The sequence below is a fragment of the Sceloporus occidentalis genome, unplaced genomic scaffold (genome assembly GCF_023333645.1).
Source record: "Sceloporus occidentalis isolate IW3139 unplaced genomic scaffold, rSceOcc1.0.p SCAF_143, whole genome shotgun sequence".
Lineage (NCBI taxonomy): Eukaryota > Metazoa > Chordata > Lepidosauria > Squamata > Phrynosomatidae > Sceloporus > Sceloporus occidentalis.
In genome coordinates this window covers 1,478,074-1,500,397 of record NW_028317123.1, presented here as the reverse complement: position 1 = coordinate 1,500,397, position 22,324 = coordinate 1,478,074, and the positions used below count along the sequence as shown (strand labels likewise).

The window sequence follows — 22,324 nt, the reverse complement described above, 5'->3', positions numbered from 1 at the left end:
GTCAAGTAGACAGCTACTTGTTCGCTAGTTCAGATTGTGCTTCCAGTAACGTGTTTTTTGGTAATAGAGAATAACGGCATTTTTATCATGCATTGCCAAAAATACAAATTGCACTTTTTCGTCAAACATCTCATGAAAATATTGACATTTTATCAACACCCCAATTAAACCAGTTTCATAATCTTTCAAAACTGAAAAAATATATTTTTAAATATAAATAAAAATATATATATATAAATATCAGTACCCAAGGTTTCAGTTATAACAAGCAAAAAAAATGTTTTGTCTCAAAAAAAGGTTTATTTTTTTTTTTTTTTTAGAGAAACAGCACAAATCATAGGGAGAAAGTATCAGGAACAGGACATTAAGATGACTGCTCCCCATGGTAAGTGCATAAGGTTGGCTTCTAACACGTATATATTCCTTATTTTATATATATATATATATATATATATATATATATATATATATATAAAACCGCTGCTGGGCTAGGTTTTTCCAAACGTTACACTTCACAGGTTATTGTCTTGTCAACTCAGATTGCTCAGAGCAGACAAAATGAAGATCTTCTAGATGCGATCAAGTAAATATTGATCAAGCGCGATGAAGAAAAAAAACCCTTAGGGCAGAATGATATATTACAAGCTCTCCGACTGCGGTCAGAATTAAGAATTGAAAGTGAATTACTGGAAAATGACTTTACTTGAATAGGTTTTTGCAGGATACAATCGTGAAGTGTGATTTTTCTCCTTCGAAGTGTTTGAATGGGATATTTCCATACCCTCGTTACTTTATTTAAACATGCAAAGTCAACAGTGTATTACTGTATAGGGTTAAACAGAAGTCCTAATAAATAATAACTGATAGAATTTAAGTTGAACACATAACTTTACGTATTTAATTCCTTTACGTATTTAGTTGCTTGAAGCAGCCAATCCGTGGCAGCAAGGGCAGGCTGGTCCAAAATTATTCACAAAGGGCTGGTCCGACCTGTAGGACTGCATGTATGTTAGAGTGAACGTAACCGTATGAGTGTTTGTGTGTGAACATGCATATGTATGTGAGCATAGGTGTGTATGCATAAGTGTGCGTGAGCATAAATGTGTATGTGTTGTATAATAAATTCCTGTACAATTCTGCACAGGAACTTTTTGTGAAAACTTTGCTGTGAGCTCCATAATCACTTATATTTGACCATGTTGTTTGAAGGACTCTCTTTTGCAAACCAGCCACCTATGTGGATATCTCCTAGAAAAGCAAGAGGGTTCCTTCTTAGAGTAATATCTGAGCTTCTTGACAGTCCTGTCAAAAAGGCCATTTTTTATATGCATCAATTTTTTCGACGCATATAATTGAGAAAATGTAATAAAATTGGAATAAAGGAACCAACTATAGGTTATTCTGATCTCTATCGAGAGGAGGTTTTTGAAACGTATATGTGTTTTGGCTTAGTACAGTACATGAGTGATGTTTTCTCCGACTGTATGAGTCTGCAGCTGCATATCAAACATAGCTTAAAAGAACTGTCACTCACAATCACTCATCATCGGCCTGATGAATGTGCCAACAGATAAAGGCTAATTGGCAGACGGGCCGAGGCAGTTTTTGATGACATAGGGGAAACAATAAGAGACAGAAAGCACCAAGGAAAGTTTAGAGAGAATAATCAAGGGATAAAAGACGTTTTAGCCCACAAGACAGCAGAAGCGTAAAATGAGCAATTTAAAAACCAAGACGGAGTAGTAAAAAAAGGAATTGTGGGGGAAAGTAAGACAAATGAAATTGCAGCATAGCAAGCAAACAGCTCAATATAACCTATAGTAAATACCAATTCAGCATTGGTAATTGGTAAGATGCTAGAGTTCCTTGCTAGGGCTGGGCAAGGCAGAGTAGATCATATGGCTCGGGGACAGGTCAAGACCCCAGTTAATTTCAAGCTCAGGGGCAGGCTGCCCAGGGAGCCAGGAGGGCATATTCAGTCCAAAAGTCTTCACTAAGGGCCAAGGCAACCAGAGAGAAAACAGCAGATGAGGTAAGGGTGTGAGGGAGGAAGCGAGTGAGAGGGTTAGGGAAGGTAGTATGAACGTGCATGTAGTTGCATGTGAGCTTGAATGTGTATGCATGAGTGTGTGAGCATGTATGTGTAAGTGTGAATAAGCATGAATGTATGTGTAACTGTGTGTGCGCATGAATGTGAATGTGTAAGTTTGAATGTGTATGTGTTTGAGCATAAATGTGTATATGCAAGGGTGTGTATTATTGGATGTTTACATGTAAGTGTGTGAGCATAAATGTGTATATGCAAATGTTTGCGAGTGAGCATGAATGTATACGTGAAAATGCATGTCTGTTAGCTCAAATGTGTAGCGTGTTTGAGAGGGAGCTTATTTGTTAGCATGAGCTGACTTGTAAGTCAAATTAAAGTAAGCTAGTTTTAGAAGTAGAAATACATTTTAACCCCTTAAGGACAATGGGCGGACCCTAAACCCATTGAAAACAATGCATTTTGAGCCCGTACATGTATGGGCTTTGTCATTAAGGGGTTAAAAATGCATAACATTATTTTTATCTCCAGTTTAAATATCAGTTTATACGGCCAACACATTCTACAGAGCAGAACAAAAATCCATAACTACAAAAAGAAATTTTAATAAAAAAAACCAAAACTGTAAAACACTTAATAGTACCCAATATTGGATACATTACCGAAAGTAAAACACACACACACCATCTGCACAACCACTATGTGACAAACTCTCCTTGAGCTTCGAAATATCTGAAGGTGAGAGCGATGTTTCCTTTAATTTATGTTTTTTCTCCTCCAAGACATATTTTTGGCACCTAGTAAGTGTTAGCCCTAGTGATGTACGGCTGAATTAGTTATTAGTCAGATTTATATAACAGGAACTGGCATTAATTGAATATTATCAGACACAGACGGCAAACTGAATTATTATTTTTAAAGGAGATTCTTCCGTAACAGACTTGCAGACCCTCCGTCAACCTCCGTCAAACCCACGCCATTCGCTTTTTATATTTTATTTCAGCAATAAATGTACATAACCCACAAAAATGTCATCAGAAGTCTATAAATTATCATATTACCAGCCAAAAAAAAAAGCTGCAAGGGACTATTTTGGTGACATCACATTTTGATTTCTTACTGTTCTAAATTATCCTTTTGTTCAGCGGCGAGATTAACAGTCTTACTTTTGTCATTAAATATACGGATGTCTCGCGCATGAATCCAGTCGAACTCTTAATTGATATCGCTTCTCGTTGGCAGATACTGACCTGATTCATAATTTAAATATCCATCATTATCCACTTTCTCTTTTTCTCTGTAATGGAAAAGCAAAATTGCTCTCATCTTTTTCCCAACTCAGCTTACATCAAGGAAAAGTATGTTTTATTTTTTATTTTATTTTTTTCAATCGCTTTTTTATACTTATAACCTAATTGAAAACTCTTCAGTGTATTTTTTAAAGTGATAGAAAACTCATTTTAATCCAAGATTGTCCATTAGCCATTATAATTGAAGTATCTGCTACGTGGCTAAATGAATATTGTTCCTCTGTAAGTTTAAAGTTTTCCTTAAATCTTCTTTTTTGATACCAGGATTGGAAGAAAAAAAATAATTACGAGACTTTAAACCAACACTCCGCGTAAGTGCAATTTTAGGGGGAAAAAAGGCATTTTTTTTTGCTGAAACATTTACGGTATAATCAAACAGCACAGCCATAAGGTTTTTTAATTGCTACTTCTGTGAAACAGCTGTCAGATGTTAGCCATATGCTTCGTTCAATGTTTTAACAGAATAAGTAACAGGAAGTGCTATTGTCTTAACTTAATATATATATATATATATATATAATTTAATATATATATATGTAAAACATATTTTTTATATATATATATATATATATATATATATATATATAAACATTGATTTGATCTGATGTGGACATTTTGGTCGATTAACTTGAAAAAACGTGGTTTAGGTATTTTGCTACATTCCAGGATTGAAATATTTGATAGCCAAGAAGAGCCTTTTGAGTTGTTAATATAGCAAATTTCATACTCCCCAACTATCCTAATTCTAGAAAGACAGAACCGATTTGGATCTGTTACCTCAACAAGCTGTTAAGAGTTCAACGCTGAGTGTATATATTCGCGGATAAGCCGATTTTAGGTTAAAAAGTATATAAAAAAAAATTGGGTTGTCTGGATATGCTAGAGAATGTGTGTCTGGGTATGTTAGTGTGTGTGCCCGCCTGCATATGCTAGTGTGTGTCCGGGTGTGCTAGTATGTGTGTGTCCGAGTGTGTCTGTGTGTTAGCGTGAGTTTCTGGGTTTGTGTGTGTTAATGCGTGTGTATGTGTGATAGTGTGAGTGTCTGAGCGTGTGTGTGTTAATGTGTGTGTCTGTGTGATAGTGTGTGTCTGGGCGTGTGTGTGTTAATGCGTGTATATGTGTGATAGTGTAAGTGTCTGGGCGTGTGTGTGTTAATGCGTGTATATGTGTGATAGTGTGAGTGTCTGGGCGTGTGTGTGTTAATGTGTGTGTCTGTGTGATAGTGTGAGTGTCTGGCCGTGTGTGTGTGTTAATGTGTGTGTCTGTGTGATAGTGTGAGTGTCTGGGCGTGTGTGTGTTAATGCGTGTATATGTGTGATAGTGTAAGTGTCTGGGCGTGTGTGTGTTAATGTGTGTGTCTGTGTGATAGTGTGAGTGTCTGGGCGTGTGTGTGTTAATGTGTGTGTCTGTGCGATAGCGTGAGTTTCTGGGCGTGTGTTAATGTGTGTGTCTGTGTGTATGTGTGAGTGTCTGGGCATGTGTGTGTTAATGTGTGTGTGTGCATGTGTTATAGTGTGAGTGTCTGGGTATGTATGTTAGTGTGTGTATATACAGTATATACGGTATATGTAATTTTTTATATTTTGCACCCGGGCCATCTGGCACAGCGGTCACGTCTCTCCAGCAACAGATCAGGTCCTACGCACGTAACCAGCCAGTGGCCACACTTACATCATTTGGCAACTGCTGGCCTTAAAGTGGCAGGGCCGCCTAGTTATCTACGGTCCGAACCTTAAGTACGGTAGTTCACAACTGACGAGACACTTAAGGTGACCCAAGTGCCTTGTGGAACCCTAAACGTGTCCATGCTACTAGCTGAGGTCTAAATGGTCGAGAAGCACAGGGACATTTGGTCTCTTTAACAATATAAGTGAGTAGCGGAGGAGAAGGCACATGAGACATTTCCCCTTGGAGACCATTCTTGGGTCAACTTTGTTGTCCCCATAGTTTGCTTTAACTTTTAAAGATCAACGTGAGGTTTATGGATCCACACAGCAAGGTCGTTCAAAGACACGTAGACCACATACAGCTAAATGTGTCACACGCTGTTATGAAACTGACCTCATTTTGGTCAGCTGATATGACAACGGATTCTCATGTTCCACTTATGCTCTGTGTAAATGATTGTTATATGCAATGGGGTTCCGCAGTCATTATGAATGATTACTGACCACTCAGCATAATGACTCATAATGAATATGACGCTATATCTGAGTGTACTCTGATAGTTATTTATCAACTTGTTCTGGAACAACTTTGTCAGTTTACCCCTGATATACCAGACAGGCCACCAAAAGAACCTTCCTTAAAGGTAAAGATTAAAGAGTAATATGCCATACAATGTTACACGGGAAACTTGGCTTGAAACGCTTTCCAGAGCCGCATGGCTCTGGGCCATTCAGGTTTGTGACCCATTAGTAGAGAGGGGCGACAAAAAAATAAAAAAAAATATTTAAAAAGTCGAAAATAGCGAAAATGGCCCTTTCTGCCCCGCTGAAACTTCAGAAGAATAATGACGATGGGCTACAGCCACAGGTAAAGTAAAAAAAAAATTCTGGTTCAGTTTCCATTTCCACCCCAGATGGAGCGGTGGCGCCATCTAGCGCTTGCTGAGAAGAAGCCCTCAAACACTTTGTGTTCCCAAGCAAGCTGAATAAACCATTCAAATTATTCTATTTCCCATTTAATAAATTGCGTGAAACTGGGTCCAGAAACAAGCAACACAAGCATTACATATTTTGTTTAAGAGGAAAGACTATAGCAATGGGTTTTAATTAAACTAGAAAGAATACGCTGAGGTTAGTGTTATTTAATGGGACAACAGACACTGCTTGCGTTCATTGTATTCATATTTGGGACTCTCATATATGACCATCATATAGGCTTTAATGATTAACTAAGGGGTCCTTGGCGAGGGTTCAGGTGGTGAGACCCCCCTTGGGCATCCACAGAAAGCACTCCAACTGATTTGAATAGGTGTTCTTTCCTGCCACTGATTGGTTGCTTTAAGCAGCCAATCAGTGGTGTGAAACAAGCTGAAACACAACTCTCCCTTACATTGAATAAACCCCTCTGCATCCTTACTTAGGTATCAAGCTGAGCTTGTTAAATTGTGACGAGCACCTACGCATGCGCTGCTTTATGCACCATTCACCCATCTCTACATCCAAGGCCGGTAACTCTACTTGGACCCAGAAGTTCAGAAAGTTTAGATTGTTTAAGGAACAATCTAGTGTTCCAGGGAGTCTCTTCAACAAAGAATGTGTGTTATAGTAATTTAAGTAAGAAGCTGCAGCACCAGAGTTGCAGCACAACATCTAGTCCATGGTCGGACGTTTCATACAGGCGCAGATCTTCTTGCTGGAGAAACGTGCTAGCGTTGGCCCTTCTTAATGAATAGTGAAGTAATAAGAGTTAACATCACAACTCTCATGGAAACTGACCTGCCAACTCTGCCTTTAGTGAATAGACCCGAGAATGACCAGCTCAGCCCTACCAGATGCTTTTTTTCCCCCACTTAAGGTTGGTTGATTGTTTAGACCCTCAACTGCCTCTTAAAGTAAGAGTAAGTAACTGTTTCCACTGCGGAATACTCTGCCGATCATCTATATAATTACTGCTTTCCCAAATAGTCATGGGTTTTTCACATTCTATTTTCAGATCAAATTCCTTCTTTATCGGAAGGATGGGAGACTTCCGATAAACGACCGATTTTGAATAACCCAATAAAACACCTAAAAATATCAAAAGCCGTCGGCACTCGCACTAAAGATCGCGTCCCCTACGATGAAGCCATCCGCCAACACTTTGATCTGATCTCTGACTGAGTGTTTTGCGAATTTATTTAAACGTTATTGGGAAGAGCTCTTAAACCTTTTCGATAATGTGCCAGAAAAGACAATAGTACGTGGGCAATAAATTCAAGTACACGGGGTACTTCCAAGCAGATAACAAGCCAATAGCCATTTTAGTTGCCAGGAAGTATGTAATTAATGTAATACTGAAGAAATGCCGGGTTCTTAAATATATACTTGTGGATAAGTGAACTGAATAGCAATATGATGTATTTTATTAAAATTATAAAAAAATGAACCACGATGTCCTTCTGGATTACCTTGGAGTCTCTCTTAAAGAAACAGTAGTCCATAATACCCACATAGGTTCTATATGGATTGAATTTTGAGCGCTCTCATCGGGGCCAGACTGGGGATGGTAAAGTGGCCCTGACACTTTAAGGCCAGTGGTTGCCACATGACGATTGGCCACAAGTTACATTTTTATACTCTTGCGGAGTGAGGGCGTCGGTATCGGCAAGTACGAGGCTCTGTTGGCCACTGGTCTAAAATCAGCCAGGGTCAGCTATACATTGCTGGATCCAGTAGGCAGAAAGACCATGTTTACACCCATGTTTATTTTTGTTCAAGGCTTTGTGGAATGTATAGGTATAAAATGGGAGGGGCATGGGGAAAGTGGGTGTGGTTTGCTAACATATGGGCAGGGCCTAGTTTGGAATAGTTGAGACTAACCATTAACACCCCCCCCAGAATGGCGTATTTCAGTTTCTTCCATCATTAAAAACCAACAGAACACAGATAATAGAAGGCTTATTGAGTAAAAAAACTCAATTTTGGACCGTACTGACTAAATAGCGAGCAACCTAATCTATGAGTATTTTTCCTCTATAAATAAACCATATCGTTCATTATACAGATTGATTTCACAATGCTCGCAAACAGCAGACGACTGCATTAAAAGGAGCAGAATTGACAATTAGGCGTAAGAATCATCACATCCTCACAAGGTGAGAAGTTAATGGAAGAGAGTGAAACATAACGTAACGCACAATACTTACTAATAAAGAAGATGTTCTCCACATCATAAAAAGGCAATTCATCATATCACTTAGCATATGAATCCATAAATGATAGCAGCAATGTCACTCATTTGGCTCAGATACAATAGGGAGGTTAGGCGCACATGTCCAGAGGAATGTATTGTACAATGAAAACATTAATATTCTGTTTGAGCCGCATCGGTGGAAGAAAAGTATTAGACAGACTTCAGCCTCTGTGGTGTTTGAAGGCTCCAAATGAAAAACAGCCTCCTACACAGAACACTTTTTGTGTTTGCATTATGGAAGAATGTATATTAAAGTACTCACAGATCCATGGACAATAAACTGTTCTTTTATGGCTTAAACGTGATTTACCAGACATGATACAGTTGGATGTGCTTGCATGCTAAGACTTGTGAAAAAGCTTGCAGTTTCAATCTGACAGTTGCTTGCGAGGATATGCGACTTTGAATTTTACAAGTTACAGATGAGGGCATTCAAGTTCAATGGGATCTCGCATGTCCTCGCCTTTAACTTGCAAGACAAAACATTGCAATTAGAAATAGAGGTCTCCAGGATTCTTCTGTCACATTGTGTGCAGTGGGGTGGGGATAATTAAATAACCCTTGGGGGTATACATCCTTTTATATCCCCCTCTTCCCCATTTGCTGGTAATGTAGATGGTGGTTAAATATTATTAAAAAAAAGCCCTATGAGAGGAATGGAGCCACAGATGTGGACCTCACCCTTCCATCCTGTTGCCAGTGCAATAAGAGATTACATTTTAAAGAATGCCCCTTGGGGGCTTTTTTTCAGCTCATGTGCACTTGCACCTTCTGCATTCATGAAGGCAAGTTTTTTTTGGGGGGGGGTGTTGAGTTGGACTTTTGTCTGCTGCAAACTCTAATTTTTTAAATTCCAAGTAGTCACATCTTAGTGAATAGACCTTGCAGTGGCTGCAGAATTTCCCTAAATCCAATCATCTTAATATCAAAAATGAAAGCCATTTTTTTTAACCAGATTAGGATTGTTCACAGTATCCAGCTTTATCATATACAATTATAATCATAATAATAATAAACAAAACGTGTATACAACTCTTTGATACTTTGTTACATACATTACATGGCGATTATTCTGCGTACAGATAACACGTTCTTTTGCACACAGACTGTATTAAGCAATGTGATATTTTTGCTGCAGTTTCTGAAATGCAGACATTCCTGGTTCATTTAGAGCCACACAAAAGTTAAGAATGTCTTCTGTTTTTTGACCACTAGATGGCGCGTTTACCCGTATCTGAAAAGTTCCCTTTGTCCCTTTATCCCCATGATAAGAAGAAAAAAAAGTGATGCATAGCGTCATACAGACATACTATCTATACATATACACACTCACACCATATATATATATACAGTCACTATCTATCTATTTATATACACTCACACTATATATAATATATATAGTCACTCACACGATATATATATATATATAGTAACTCACACTATATATATGGTCGCTCACACTATATATAATCACTCACACTATATATATATATATATATATATATATATATAGTCACTCACACTATATATATAGTCACTCACACTATATATATATAAAATATATACTCACTCACACTATATATATATATATAGTCACACACACTATATGTATATATAGTCACTCACACTATATATATATATATATAGTCACTCACACTATATATTTATAGTCACTCACACTATATATATATAATATATATAGTCACTCACACTATATATAATATATATATAATATATATAGTCACTCACACTATATATATATATATATATAGTCACTCACACTATATATATTTATAAAGTCACACTGTATATACGGTCACTCACTATATATATATAGTCACTCACACTTTATATATATATATATATATATATATAGTCACTCACACTATATATATATAATATATATAGTCACTCACACTACGTTTACCCGTATCTGAAAAGTTCCCTTTGTCCCTTTATCCCCATGATAAGAAGAAACAAAAGTGATGCATAGAGTCATACAGACATACTATCTATACATATACACACTCACACCATATATATATATACAGTCACTATCTATCTATTTATATACACTCACACTATATATATATATAGTAACTCACACTATATATATGGTCGCTCACACTATATATATATATAGTCACTCACACTATATATATAGTCACTCACACTATATATATAGTCACTCACACTATATATATATATAAAATATATAGTCACTCACACTATATATATATATAGTCACACACACTATATATATATATAGTCACTCACACTATATATATATATATAGTCACTCACACTATATATATATATATATAGTCACTCACACTATATATATATAGTCACTCTCACTCACACTATATATATAGTCACTCACACTATATATATAGTCACTCACACTATATATATATAATATATATAGTCACTCACACTATATATAATATATATATATATATAATATATATAGTCACTCACACTATATATATTTATAAAGTCACACTGTATATACGGTCACTCACTATATATATAGTCACTCACACTTTATATATATATATAGTCACTCACACTATATATATAGTCACTCACACTATATATATATACACAATATATATAGTCACTCACACTATATATAATATATATAGTCACTCACACACTATATATATATATAGTCACTCACACTATATATATATATATAGTCACTCACACTATATATATTTATAAAGTCACACTGTATATACGGTCACTCACTATATATATATAGTCACTCACACTTTATATATATATATATATATAGTCACTCACACTATATATATATAGTCACTCACACTATATATATATATATATAGTCACTCACACTATATATATATATATAGTCACTCACACTATATATATAGTCACTCACACTATATATATTTATAAAGTCACACTGTATATACGGTCACTCACTATATATATAGTCACTCACACTTTATATATATATATATATATATATATAGTCACTCACACTATATATATATAGTCACTCACACTATATAGTCACACACACACATCCCCCCCGTGTCTATCAGTGTGCAGGCAGCACAGGCTGCTCCTTTAATGCGGGCTGCTTATGAAAGATGCATGGCGCCGGCTGAATATTTTATAAGGAGGAGGTCTGCTCGGCAGCCGCCGGATAGGTAGCACCGCGGCCTCCCTGCGCCCTCTAGTCAGCGGAAGTCTGGCTCCCCAAACATCCGCCCCTGTGCAGGAGCTGTCAGCGGCCCGAGTACCCCCGAAACAGCCCAGCAACTACCCCCCGAGCAGGAGGGAAGCGGCGGCCATGAACCCCAGCCCCAGCAGCGACGGCTTCCCCGCAGTGCAGTGTGAGTACGGCGGGCGCGCTGTGCAGGTTCCGGGGCCGGCCGCGTCCTCGAACCCTGGAACCTGCACGCACCCTGATACCATTTAACAACAAGAGGCAGCGCGTGGAACGCAGAGCTCCCAGCATGCACCGGGCGCCGATATTGGGGATCAGTCGGAGAGGGGGCTCCCCGGTTTCCGAGGGGTGCGGGGGGCCGGCCTGCAGTGTGCTCGGCGCCTCGTATTCATTATTAATGAGCGGGTAACGGAGAGCAGGCGGGGGGTGCCGGCAGATGCGAGCTCCGGGGACACAATACGGACACTTATTTACATTAACAGCGATAAATATTTACATTATTACGATATTTACATTTATACTGATAATTATTTACATTGATAGCGATAAATATTTACATTAATACCGATATTTATATTAATACTGATAAATATTTACATTATTACCGATATTTATATTATTACCGATATTTATATTAATGCAAATAACATTGACATTAATACGGTTATTTACATTAATACTGACAAACCGTATTTTTATTAATACTAAAATAGTTCTATTACTACTCATAAATATTTACATTAATCCAGAAATATTTATACTGATACTGATTACATTAAAACTGATAAATAGTATTTTTATTAATACTAATATTTACATAAACACAGAAATATTTACATTAATCGTGATATTTCTATCAATGCTGATAAATCATATTTACATTAATACCGACTCGGTAACCTGCCGGATACCCTGGGAAATTCTTGTGAATAAGAGACTTTTGTGCTGGAATATGGAATATAGCGCGTGGCCGTGCTGTGTAGGTATTGTGATGAATGTGCGGGGCGTACACGCGTGTAACACGTATGATCTCGTTCTTGGTCCGTTGGTTCTGGGAGTTAGTTTGATGGCGGTGAGAAAAATGCCTGTTCTTTGAGTGCTAGAACGGGTACCCAGCAGGGTTGGTAATTCTTCGCATTGAGTAGATGCTCAGATCGGTGATAGCGATGAGACTTGTAGATATCTGTAGCTGTTGCTTGCGGCAGGACTCGGTCTCTTGGCGCCCGGGAAAGGACCACCCTGAAGCTGCAGCCACTTATGGAAGTGGAGGGGGCAGCAGTGGAAGCTGCAGCCGTGAACCTGGTATGTTACTCTGTGTCGCTGACCCGATACATTTACACACCCCTCAACGTTTCAGACGTCCAAAGTGGGGTACCCATGTTGGAGGCGTGGCTAGAGGTGATAGTGGGTGTGTCTGCAGACCTGAGTGGGCGGGGCCACTGGCATGGCTACCAACCCACCTAGCCAGACAAGCCACACGCTCCTTGGGCTGTCGGTGGAGATGACGGGATCTCCTGAACTGTCTCTTAATCCTCCCTGACTCACAAAGAGTGACTGCGGGGCAGATACCCGGGGCAACGAGCGGCGGGGGCTGGCATCTTCTGGCCTGGGGGCAGCAAGTAGCCCCATCAACCTCTTACCTACCCACTGGTAACATACGCTCCATACACACACACGCTAACACACACTTATACACGCATGCTAATGCACACTACTAACACACACTCATGCTAACACACACTACTAATACACACACTCTCACACACACACTCTCTTTCTCACACACTCTCTTTCACACACACACTCTTTCACACACACTCTTTCACACACACTCTTTCACACACACTCTCACACACACACTCTCTTTCACACACATTGTCTTTCACACACTCATGCTAACACACACTCTTTTTCACACTCTTATACATTCATGCCAACACACCCTCACGCATACACATCTATATACACTCACTGACACACATACTGCCCCATTACCCTCTCTATCACTCACTTACCCCCCCCCCCTTACCCGGCTAGCAGTTTGCAGGGCAGCCCTGCTTTTACTGCAGGGTCACGTATATATCCATCCTCGGCCCGGGCGCTGGATTAATAATTCACGTGCCGTGAGTGTATAGCGACCTCTGGATTTATACAGGATACTTATGAAAAATTCACGTCAGCCCTGCAGTATGAATATTTCATAAGCGTCCTGAATCAAGGGGGGGGCTTCGGCACCACGGATAAACTGAAGCCGGATACATAAGCCGGAGAGGCACCGTTCTGCGTCTCGTACCCGGACCTTCCGACCTTCGCGGGGCTCATCGCTTCAACCCGTGATCGTAGACGTGAAAATATATATATATATATACCGGGCGGACGACTAAAACGAGCCAAATGCCTTGGAAATGGAGTGGAACCCCGGCGCATGTGTAAAGAAGAATCCGTGGCGCTTCTCGTGCAGCGCGTAGGCCCCCCCCCCATATATTAATTTAAAATCCTGCAAATAAAGTACACCAGCAGATGACCGCTCCACATAAAACATCATTTCTCTTACAAATAAAATAATAATTACTTTAAATTAGAATAAATGACATTTTATGCGAGTCTAATATTTAATTTCTTATTATCTCCCCCATTATTCCCACCTTCGTCTTCTTTCTCATTGTTTCTCCTTTCTTCCCATTTCTCCTCTTATTCGTTATCTCTCCCCCTTTTTTCAACTCTCATATTTCTCATGATCTCTCCCCTCTCTCTTCTTTCTCTGTCCTGATTATTTCTCCTCTTTCTCTTTCTCGTTATCTCTCCCCTTTCTTCCCTTCTCTCTCTTCTTTCTCTTTATCTCCCCTTTATTCTTCTCTCCCCTCTTCTCGTTATCTCTCCCCCTTTTCTGCATCTCTCATAGTTTTCATTATCTTCCCCTTCTCTCTATCTCCCCTTTCTCTGTCCTGATTATCTCCCCCCTATTTATTTCTCTTTATCTCCAATTTCTTATCTCTCCTCTTTATCTCCAATTTCTTATTTTTATCTCCAATTTCTTATTATTATCTCTCCTCTTTCTCCCCATCTCTTATCTTATTTCTTTGGTGGAAACATGATGTCTGTTCTCCTCATTTTCGCTGTTCTATCCCGGTGCTCAGGTCCGCAGCTGGCGCGCTTTGTGTAGTAGCAGGTAAACGGGGGGGGGGGGGTCTGTGTGATCAGGCCTCGCGCCCCCTTTATTTTGGGAAGGGTAGAGGAAGGTCCTCCAGCGGCCGGCACAATACCTGACATCCCTTTCCTCGTCCTCTCCAGTTCCCAGCGCCGTGCTCGTGGAGATCACGGCCGACATCCACATATGTGGCCTCTGCAAGCAACAGTTTAACAACCTGGACGCGTTTGTCGCGCACAAGCAGAGCGGCTGTCAGCTCGCCGACGCCACGCCATGCGCCGCCGGGGCCGTCCAGTTCGTTCCCGGGGAGAACGAGCCGCCGACATCCACCCGAACCAATACATCGGAGACCCAGACCATCTCGGGTAAAGCGTTGGGGCCACTTATTATTTTATTTACAGTGAGAATAATTATATATAGAGAGAGATAATTTCCCTTTTCTCCACTTTCTGCCCCAGAATTTGTTTACGAACATGGATATCAAAGCTTTCTGCCCAACGAAAGCTCGGGGGTCTCCGCAGCGCCGAAGTACCGCTCCAAGAAGAATTCTGCTTCGGTGCCGCAGAGGAAACACTGCTGCACCTTCCCAGGTAAAAAAAAAATAACGTGTTTTATTTGTAAGCAGAAAGATGATTTTTGGGACGTTTCCTGACTAGAAACAGAATCTCCCGGCAGATCGGCCCCATCCGGCCCCCCGTCTGGTCGCCTGTTTCTCCTGCTGTAAAGACTCAAACTTTAATCAGTCGTTGGTCTTAGATTCAGGCGCCATATGTCTATGCCATGCGTGTTTAAATACCCTCACGGTATTACCCTCTACCACTTCTGCTGGGAGGCTGTTCCACCTACCAACCCCCCTCTGAGCAAAGTAAAACTGCCTTAAATGACATTACTCCCTATTCACCTATTATATATTTTCTTGGCAGGTTGCCAGTTCAAAACAGCTTACGGCATGAAGGACATGGAGCGGCACTTCAGGACCCACACGGGTAATTACTGGTCTTGGTTGGCAGGCGCCCAGTGGCCTCGCTCTACTTGTTAGTAACGGCAAACGCATTAGCTTGGAAAATTCTCTGTGCATTGGCTTCGAGATCCTGCCAACGATCCTTCCGCTCAAACGTACATTGCGATCAATAACCGTTTCCGGGGATCTGTTGAAGCAGGCTGGGTGAGCATGATGGGAGTTGTGCTCTCTTTTGTCAGACTTTTATTTGACTTCTTTATTTTGGCAACAAAACCTTAGAAAAAATAAACATAAATTAAATGATAGTATATGAAAATCAGGATAAAAAGTGCCACCCCCCATTAAAAATTAGGGTTTCTAATCGATTGGTAAACGCATTCTGAAGTGCATCTAAATAATAAATACATTATTTTTAACCCCCCCCCAAAAAAAAGTCAAAATAATGTTTCAGAATTAACACGGGTGCAAGAAGTTTAAAGGGACACCCCAGGCATCATAAGCACCTCAATGCATGTAGTAGTCGCGTGATAAAGGGCCATTAGAACACAGGAGTGATGGGAGTGATAAAGGGCCATTGGAACACAGGAGTGATGGGAGTGATAAAGGGCCATTAGAACACAGGAGTGATGGGAGTGATAAAGGGCCATTGGAACACAGGAGTGATGGGAGTGATAAAGGGCCATTGGAACACAGGAGTGATGGGAGTGATAAAGGGCCATTGGAACACAGGAGTGATGGGAGTGATACAGGGCCATTGGAACACAGGAGTGATGGGAGTGATACAGGGCAATTGGAACACAGGAGTGATGGGAGTGAGAAAAGGCCATTGGAACACATGAGTGATAAAGGACCATGGGAACACAGGAGTGATGGGAGTGATAAAGGGCGATTGGAACCCAGGAGTGATGGGAGTGATAAAGGGCCATTGGAACACAGGAGTGATGGGAGTGATACAGGGCCATTGGAACACAGGAGTGATGGGAGTGATACAGGGCAATTGGAACACAGGAGTGATGGGAGTGAGAAAAGGCCATTGGAACACATGAGTGATAAAGGACCATGGGAACACAGGAGTGATGGGAGTGATAAAGGGCGATTGGAACCCAGGAGTGATGGGAGTGATAAAGGGCCATTGGAACACAGGAGTGATGGGAGTGATAAAGGGCCATGGGAACACAGGAGTGATGGGAGTGATAAAGGGTCTCTGTACGCCTATGAAGAGATTCCATTAAAAATCAGCCGTTTACAGCTACAATAGTCATTTACAACATTAACCCCGTCTGCGCTGGATTTCTGATCCATGTCATGTTATTTTAATGGACAAAGTGACCCCAAACGTTTGAATGGTAATGTAAATATAGGATTGGCGCTTTTAAAGGTCTGGTTTTTAATCTTCGTCTGAAATGCTTCTTGGTATCTGGTTTCTGAAGCAGCGTTAATTATTATTTTATTTATTTTTTTACTTTTATGCACGCAGGAGATAAGCCTCACAAGTGCGAAACCTGCGGGAAGCGCTTTAGCCGGAAGGACAAGCTGAAGACGCACATGCGCTCTCACACCGGCGAAAAGCCGTACAAGTGCAAAGAGTGTGACTATTGTGCCGCCGACAGCAGCAGCCTCTGTAAGCACCAGCGCATTCACACCAACGAGCGGCCCTTCAAGTGCCAGATCTGTCCGTACGCGAGTCGCAACTCCAGCCAGCTCACCGTGCACCTGCGATCGCACACCGGTAAGTCCGGCTCCTGCTAGTCCGACCCCTTGTATACCAGCAGCCCCTCACAAAAAAAAAAAAAAAAAAAAAAGGATTCTTGCCGGGACACAAACTTTTACCCCACCCCCCATTTGTCCCATCACATCGTGGCTGAATGCAACCCCCCCCCCCAAAAAAAATACTAAAATACTAGAAATGAGCGGTTATAATCTTACATTAGCATAAAACCCAAAAGTAATTTCCAGAGTGTTTTTTTTATCTCTATATTGTTTGAAGTTGGATACTTTTTATTTATTTTTTTTATTCTTTTTTGTAATATATATCTCTAAACACCGAGCCTCGCAGGATAATAACCTAAATGAATCCTCGCGACGCGCTGATCTGCATACCAAAGCTTTTAAAACCCATTTAAGCGAACAAGCAACAGCTTAGTTACTTTGTTTACCGACGTATAATATTCTCTCTTATGGACGGAATAAATTGAAAGGAAAAAAAATATATATTTTTTAATTTATTTATTTTAAAACAAAATGCAGCAAATGGATCTCTCCTACTGGTATTTTAATTAAATTCCTCTTAACACACGCACAAGAAAGTAGACTCCGCTGTAATTTAGAGGAACCGGAATACACGCTGAGAGTTTAAGTTCCCATCGCGCTAAAATAAAGTATGGTGATCACATTTTTTTTTTTTTTAAATAAGGCCATTTAAATGGAACTGTAAAAATTCTCAGCTTTGCCCAAATTACCTTATATTTTGTACGTTTTTGTATTGTGATTTTGAGATGCGTATTTTAAAATTTGGATTATTTTACCCTGGAAAATGGGGCAAAACTAACATTTAATCCGCTTCCTTACAAGGGCAGGCAGAACAACAACAACTCAAAATGCGGGTAGAACGGTAAAATGTAGTATTTAGTAACAACGATAGTTCCCCTTTAACTAAATAGCGTCCTCGATGGCACCAATGACTTTCCTTATTGTCTAAAAACATCTCTAAGACTCTGCAGAGTGACTCCTCATATAGAATTACAAATGATTCTATTGCTCCCTATTCTTTAAATTGCTTTTATTGTTTTGTCCCCCTATTAGTCTTTCCTCCTCTTTAGCTCAATCTGGCAGCCTGACAAAAGAGAAGAGAAAGGAGCCGTGATCGTTGTGGGGGTAGAATTCTCGCAGCCATCACTGCTGTTGTACCTCTGAGGTCAAACAGTGTAGTAATGGACGGAATGAATATACATAAGGCTCGTAACCTTTTGAAAATGTATATGTATTCGGCTTTATGTAGAAAGCGGCTGCCGGTGGGAAGCAGGGATCGCTTGTGTCGTCAGCGCGTTTTGACTTAGACTCCATCGCCATCTAGTGGGCAAACCTTGTATCTGCCTCTGGATTTATTAACGCATTTTTAATCTGTATTTTTTTTTTCTATATTTTTAAGGCTACAGAAACTACTCGTCCCCCTTACTTATCTATATATTACATTTTGAAGGTTTTTTTTTTGTTTTTTTTCTTCCTTGTAAAATAAATTGATGTGAAACAAAGCTTATAATTGTGATGTCCATGTATTTGGTCAATTCTATTATTTGTTACATTGATTTCAGGTGATGCCCCTTTCCAGTGCATTCTCTGCAGCGCCAAGTTCAAGATCAACTCGGACCTAAAGCGACACATGCGCGTTCACACCGGCGAAAAGCCGTACAGGTGTGAGTTTTGCGACTTCTTCTGTGCCATGAAAGGGAACTTGAAATCTCACATAAAGATGAAACATAATGCGGACACAACGTTTAAATGCTCCGAATGTGATTTTCAGTGTGGGAGCAAAGCGGATTTGCGGCAGCATTTACGATCGCATCTCCCCGAGCAGCCGGTGAAGTGTTCCGAGTGTACGTACTCTTGCTCCAACAGGGCCGCTCTGAAAGTCCACGAAAGGATTCACTCCAAAGACCGCCCGTTTAAGTGCGGTTTCTGCCGTTTTGATACAAAGCAGCGGAGTAACCTGACCACGCACGTCAAGAAATGCCACGCCGACATGGTGAATAGCGGCAAGGCTGCCTTGTCGAATACAGAAGGGGATATGCTGCTTCCCATCCCCAGAAAGTACAATTCCCAAAAGAACGACAAGGTGGAGGCAAAGAAGGCGTACAAGTGCGATCTTTGCGATGCTTCGTTCGTCCGAGAAGACTCTCTGCGGAGCCACAAGAAGCAGCACAACGAGTTTATCATCCAGAAGACGCCGGAGATGTCGATGCTGCAACTTCAGATGGAAGCCGCGAGGCAGGATAATCATCTGGACGGGGTCCCAGATAAATCCCCCGACGCCGTCGCTTTTGGCGAAACCATAAAAATCATTATCGGCAGCGAAGGGTCTGAAGAGGACAACGAAGACGAGTCTATGGCAGACACGGAGTCTTCCGATGTCATCAAGAACATCCAGAACCACATAGCCAGCAAGCAACTGAACATGTTGAGGCACGTCAACTTAATGGCGTCTCCCAAAGCCAGGTTCTCCCGTGCCCGGGCGCAACAGATCATTCTCCCTGCCTCCCCTGACCGAAGCGGCAGCGTGGAAATACGAGAGGAGGTGATACCCAACGGAGATGCGGACAACCAGGAATCCTCCAACCATGAAAGCTTCGTCTCGAATCCAAGCGTGAACGGCTCGGACCTCGAAGGTCTCAATGATTTAATTCAAGAGGAAACCACAGAAGTGACCGTTGTCATCGGAGAAGACGACGTCAGTGTTTCGGGGTCTTCGTCGCAACTGTCTCCGGCGTTTTCATCCTCCCCGCAGGACGAAGAGTCCAAACAGGACTATAGCGTTCACGGCGAAACAGATTCCGAGGTTCTATGCCCTGCAGATTCCATAGACGATTGACTATGAATACCTTTATGGTTATGATTTCGTGGGGGGGTTTTACCCCCAGCTGTGTCCTGATCACTGCACAGGCCTTTACATTTCTCCTAATGATACCTCAAAGTGCAGGCATTTTTTTTTTTTCTTTTTCAAGGGTGGGTACATCGTTTTTCACGTTGGCTTCACTTTGTGTCTCCAGTTATACCTGGTCCCTGGCTTGGTGAAACCTGAGGAGCTTTGGCAGTGATCGCAAGACTAAATGTCAGAATTCCATCTAAACAAAGCCCCCCCCCCCTAAATATTAAGTTATTAATATTAGTTTGTCTCGAGACACAGTTTTGTTTATGAGAAATGTAGTTTGTATCCAGAGTTGTAAGATGCATGGGCATTGCCAATGATGTCGCGAGTTAGACCAATAAAATACTGCGGAGTAGGATTATCAGATGGCGTTTTCCTTTAAAAACTGGAGCCGTAATCAATAAACTGTTACTTTTCTCTTTTTTTTTTTCCCTTTAATTGTTTTATTCAACCTCGTTATATGGCTGAACCCGCAGCCTGTGTTCCCATCTTCTACAGTGAATGGACTCCCACGAGCCGCGCCTTAACCGGCTTACAACTCTCATAATGCTCAGCCAGAAGAAGTAATGGTAGAAGAGTAATGGTTTGCAATGGTCTGTCCCGCACGCCCTTGACAGTGTTTAAGTGAATTAAAATAAAGCACTTACCTGACACAGAAGATCCTCTATGGTCTCCAATCTTTCCGCTGATTGGCTGTTTGAAGTAGCCAATCAGTGGTTGGGATCAATGGGAGTACTTTCCACACGTGTGCTCAGGGGTCTGGATAGAGCCAGTGATTGGAGGTGAGTACATAATGCAAGAGCGACAGCCCAAAATTTTAAAGGGACCACACGGCTATCGGTTATTAAAGGGCACATGATGGCTGCAGTGTTCGTTTTAAGTTTGGTGAATAAGGGAATATTACAATTTTTGAAATAAAATATTCAAATCTGAGCATTTAGAATTAGGGTTTATGTGCTGATCTTTCAGAAAATAAATATGTGATGGAACTGATATAAACACCTTATTGTTTGATCAGCCATTAAGTTGAGTGCGCCAAGCACAATACAACAATATGCTGACACCAATATAATTATCTCCAAATACACCCCCTCTCTGGGTGCGGGTATTCTAAGGGGAGACCTGCAGGTAAGGATACAGCGTTTGTCACGGTGTGATTTCTTGTATGTCACGATTCCGTGTACTCCCTCCTTTGCATACACGGTTTTCCAGCAGAGGCTCTGACCGCTGATTACAGTTTGCTGAAAACTTAAAATATTTTCTTCCTCTTGGTTAAGTTGTGAGGCCGCACTTACAGTCTCCTGCAGCCAGAGGGCGCCAGATATCCAGTTACAACCTGTGCTTTTTTTTTTCGATAATGTGAAAATGGATGGTTTTTACATGAAAATAGACAAATGCTAGATGTTTTTATCAGATTGCACTATAATTATTATTATGTATTCATTTACACTACCGTTCAAAAGTTTGGGGTCACTTGGAAATGTCCTTATTTTTGAAAAAAAAAATAAAAAATGTGGCCATTAAAATAACATGACTATTGTAGCTGGAAACAGCTGATTTTTTAATGGAATATCTTCATAGGTGTACAGAGGACTTTTATCACTCCCATCACTCCTGTGTTCCAATGGCACATTGTGTTCGCTGATCCAAGTTTAAAAGGCTAATTGATCGTTAAAAAAAACATTTTGCAATTATGTTACAACTAGAAGTGTCCTTGTTTTCCATGAAAACAGCTATGTGATCCCAAACGTTTCAACATTAAAAAGGACAAGTAGCGCAAAGCATATCAATTAGGACTTTTGAAAACAAAAAGGTAAGGAACAGCCTGCTCAAAGGAGCTTACAATCAAAAATACTCTCCTTAGTGTGAAATGGTTACATGTCTTGGGGGGTGAAATTAAAAGTAACTTCAGTCAGTTGAGCCGTAAAATTGTAAGAACCCGAAATTCCAGATTTCACTATTGTTGCTTGATTGATGCATCTCATTTTGTCTTCAATAAAGATATAATTATGGCCCTAAGTGATAGTTATCAGATTTACCAACACCCTCCCCCCCCCCACACACACACAGTGGAGGATTTCTATGGTGTAAAACTTTAAATAATAACTCTTTAATTAT

The 22,324-nt window shown here is 40.5% G+C and overlaps 1 protein-coding gene across 1 annotated transcript; it reads left to right on the top strand.

Moving 5' to 3' along the window:
* Nucleotides 1–12,621: 12,621 nt before the first annotated feature.
* LOC149280955 (uncharacterized) lies at nt 12,622–20,149 on the top strand. Its single transcript, XM_089499917.1, has 6 exons — nt 12,622–12,757; nt 14,747–14,968; nt 15,050–15,193; nt 15,527–15,589; nt 17,042–17,293; nt 18,876–20,149. Exons 1-6 carry the CDS (start codon nt 12,622–12,624, stop codon nt 20,147–20,149), a joined length of 2,091 nt encoding a protein of 696 aa, XP_089356043.1.
* The last annotated feature ends 2,175 nt before the right edge of the window (nt 20,150–22,324 follow it).

Coding starts and splice junctions, on each gene's coding strand:
- LOC149280955 (XM_089499917.1), top strand. CDS start 12,622: ATGAGACTTGTAGATATCTGTAGCTGTTGCTTGCGGCAGGACTCGGTC. Junction 12,758..14,746: donor AAGCTGCAGCCGTGAACCTG/GTATGTTACTCT, acceptor CGTCCTCTCCAG/TTCCCAGCGCCGTGCTCGTG. Junction 14,969..15,049: donor GGAGACCCAGACCATCTCGG/GTAAAGCGTTGG, acceptor CCTTTTCTCCAC/TTTCTGCCCCAGAATTTGTT.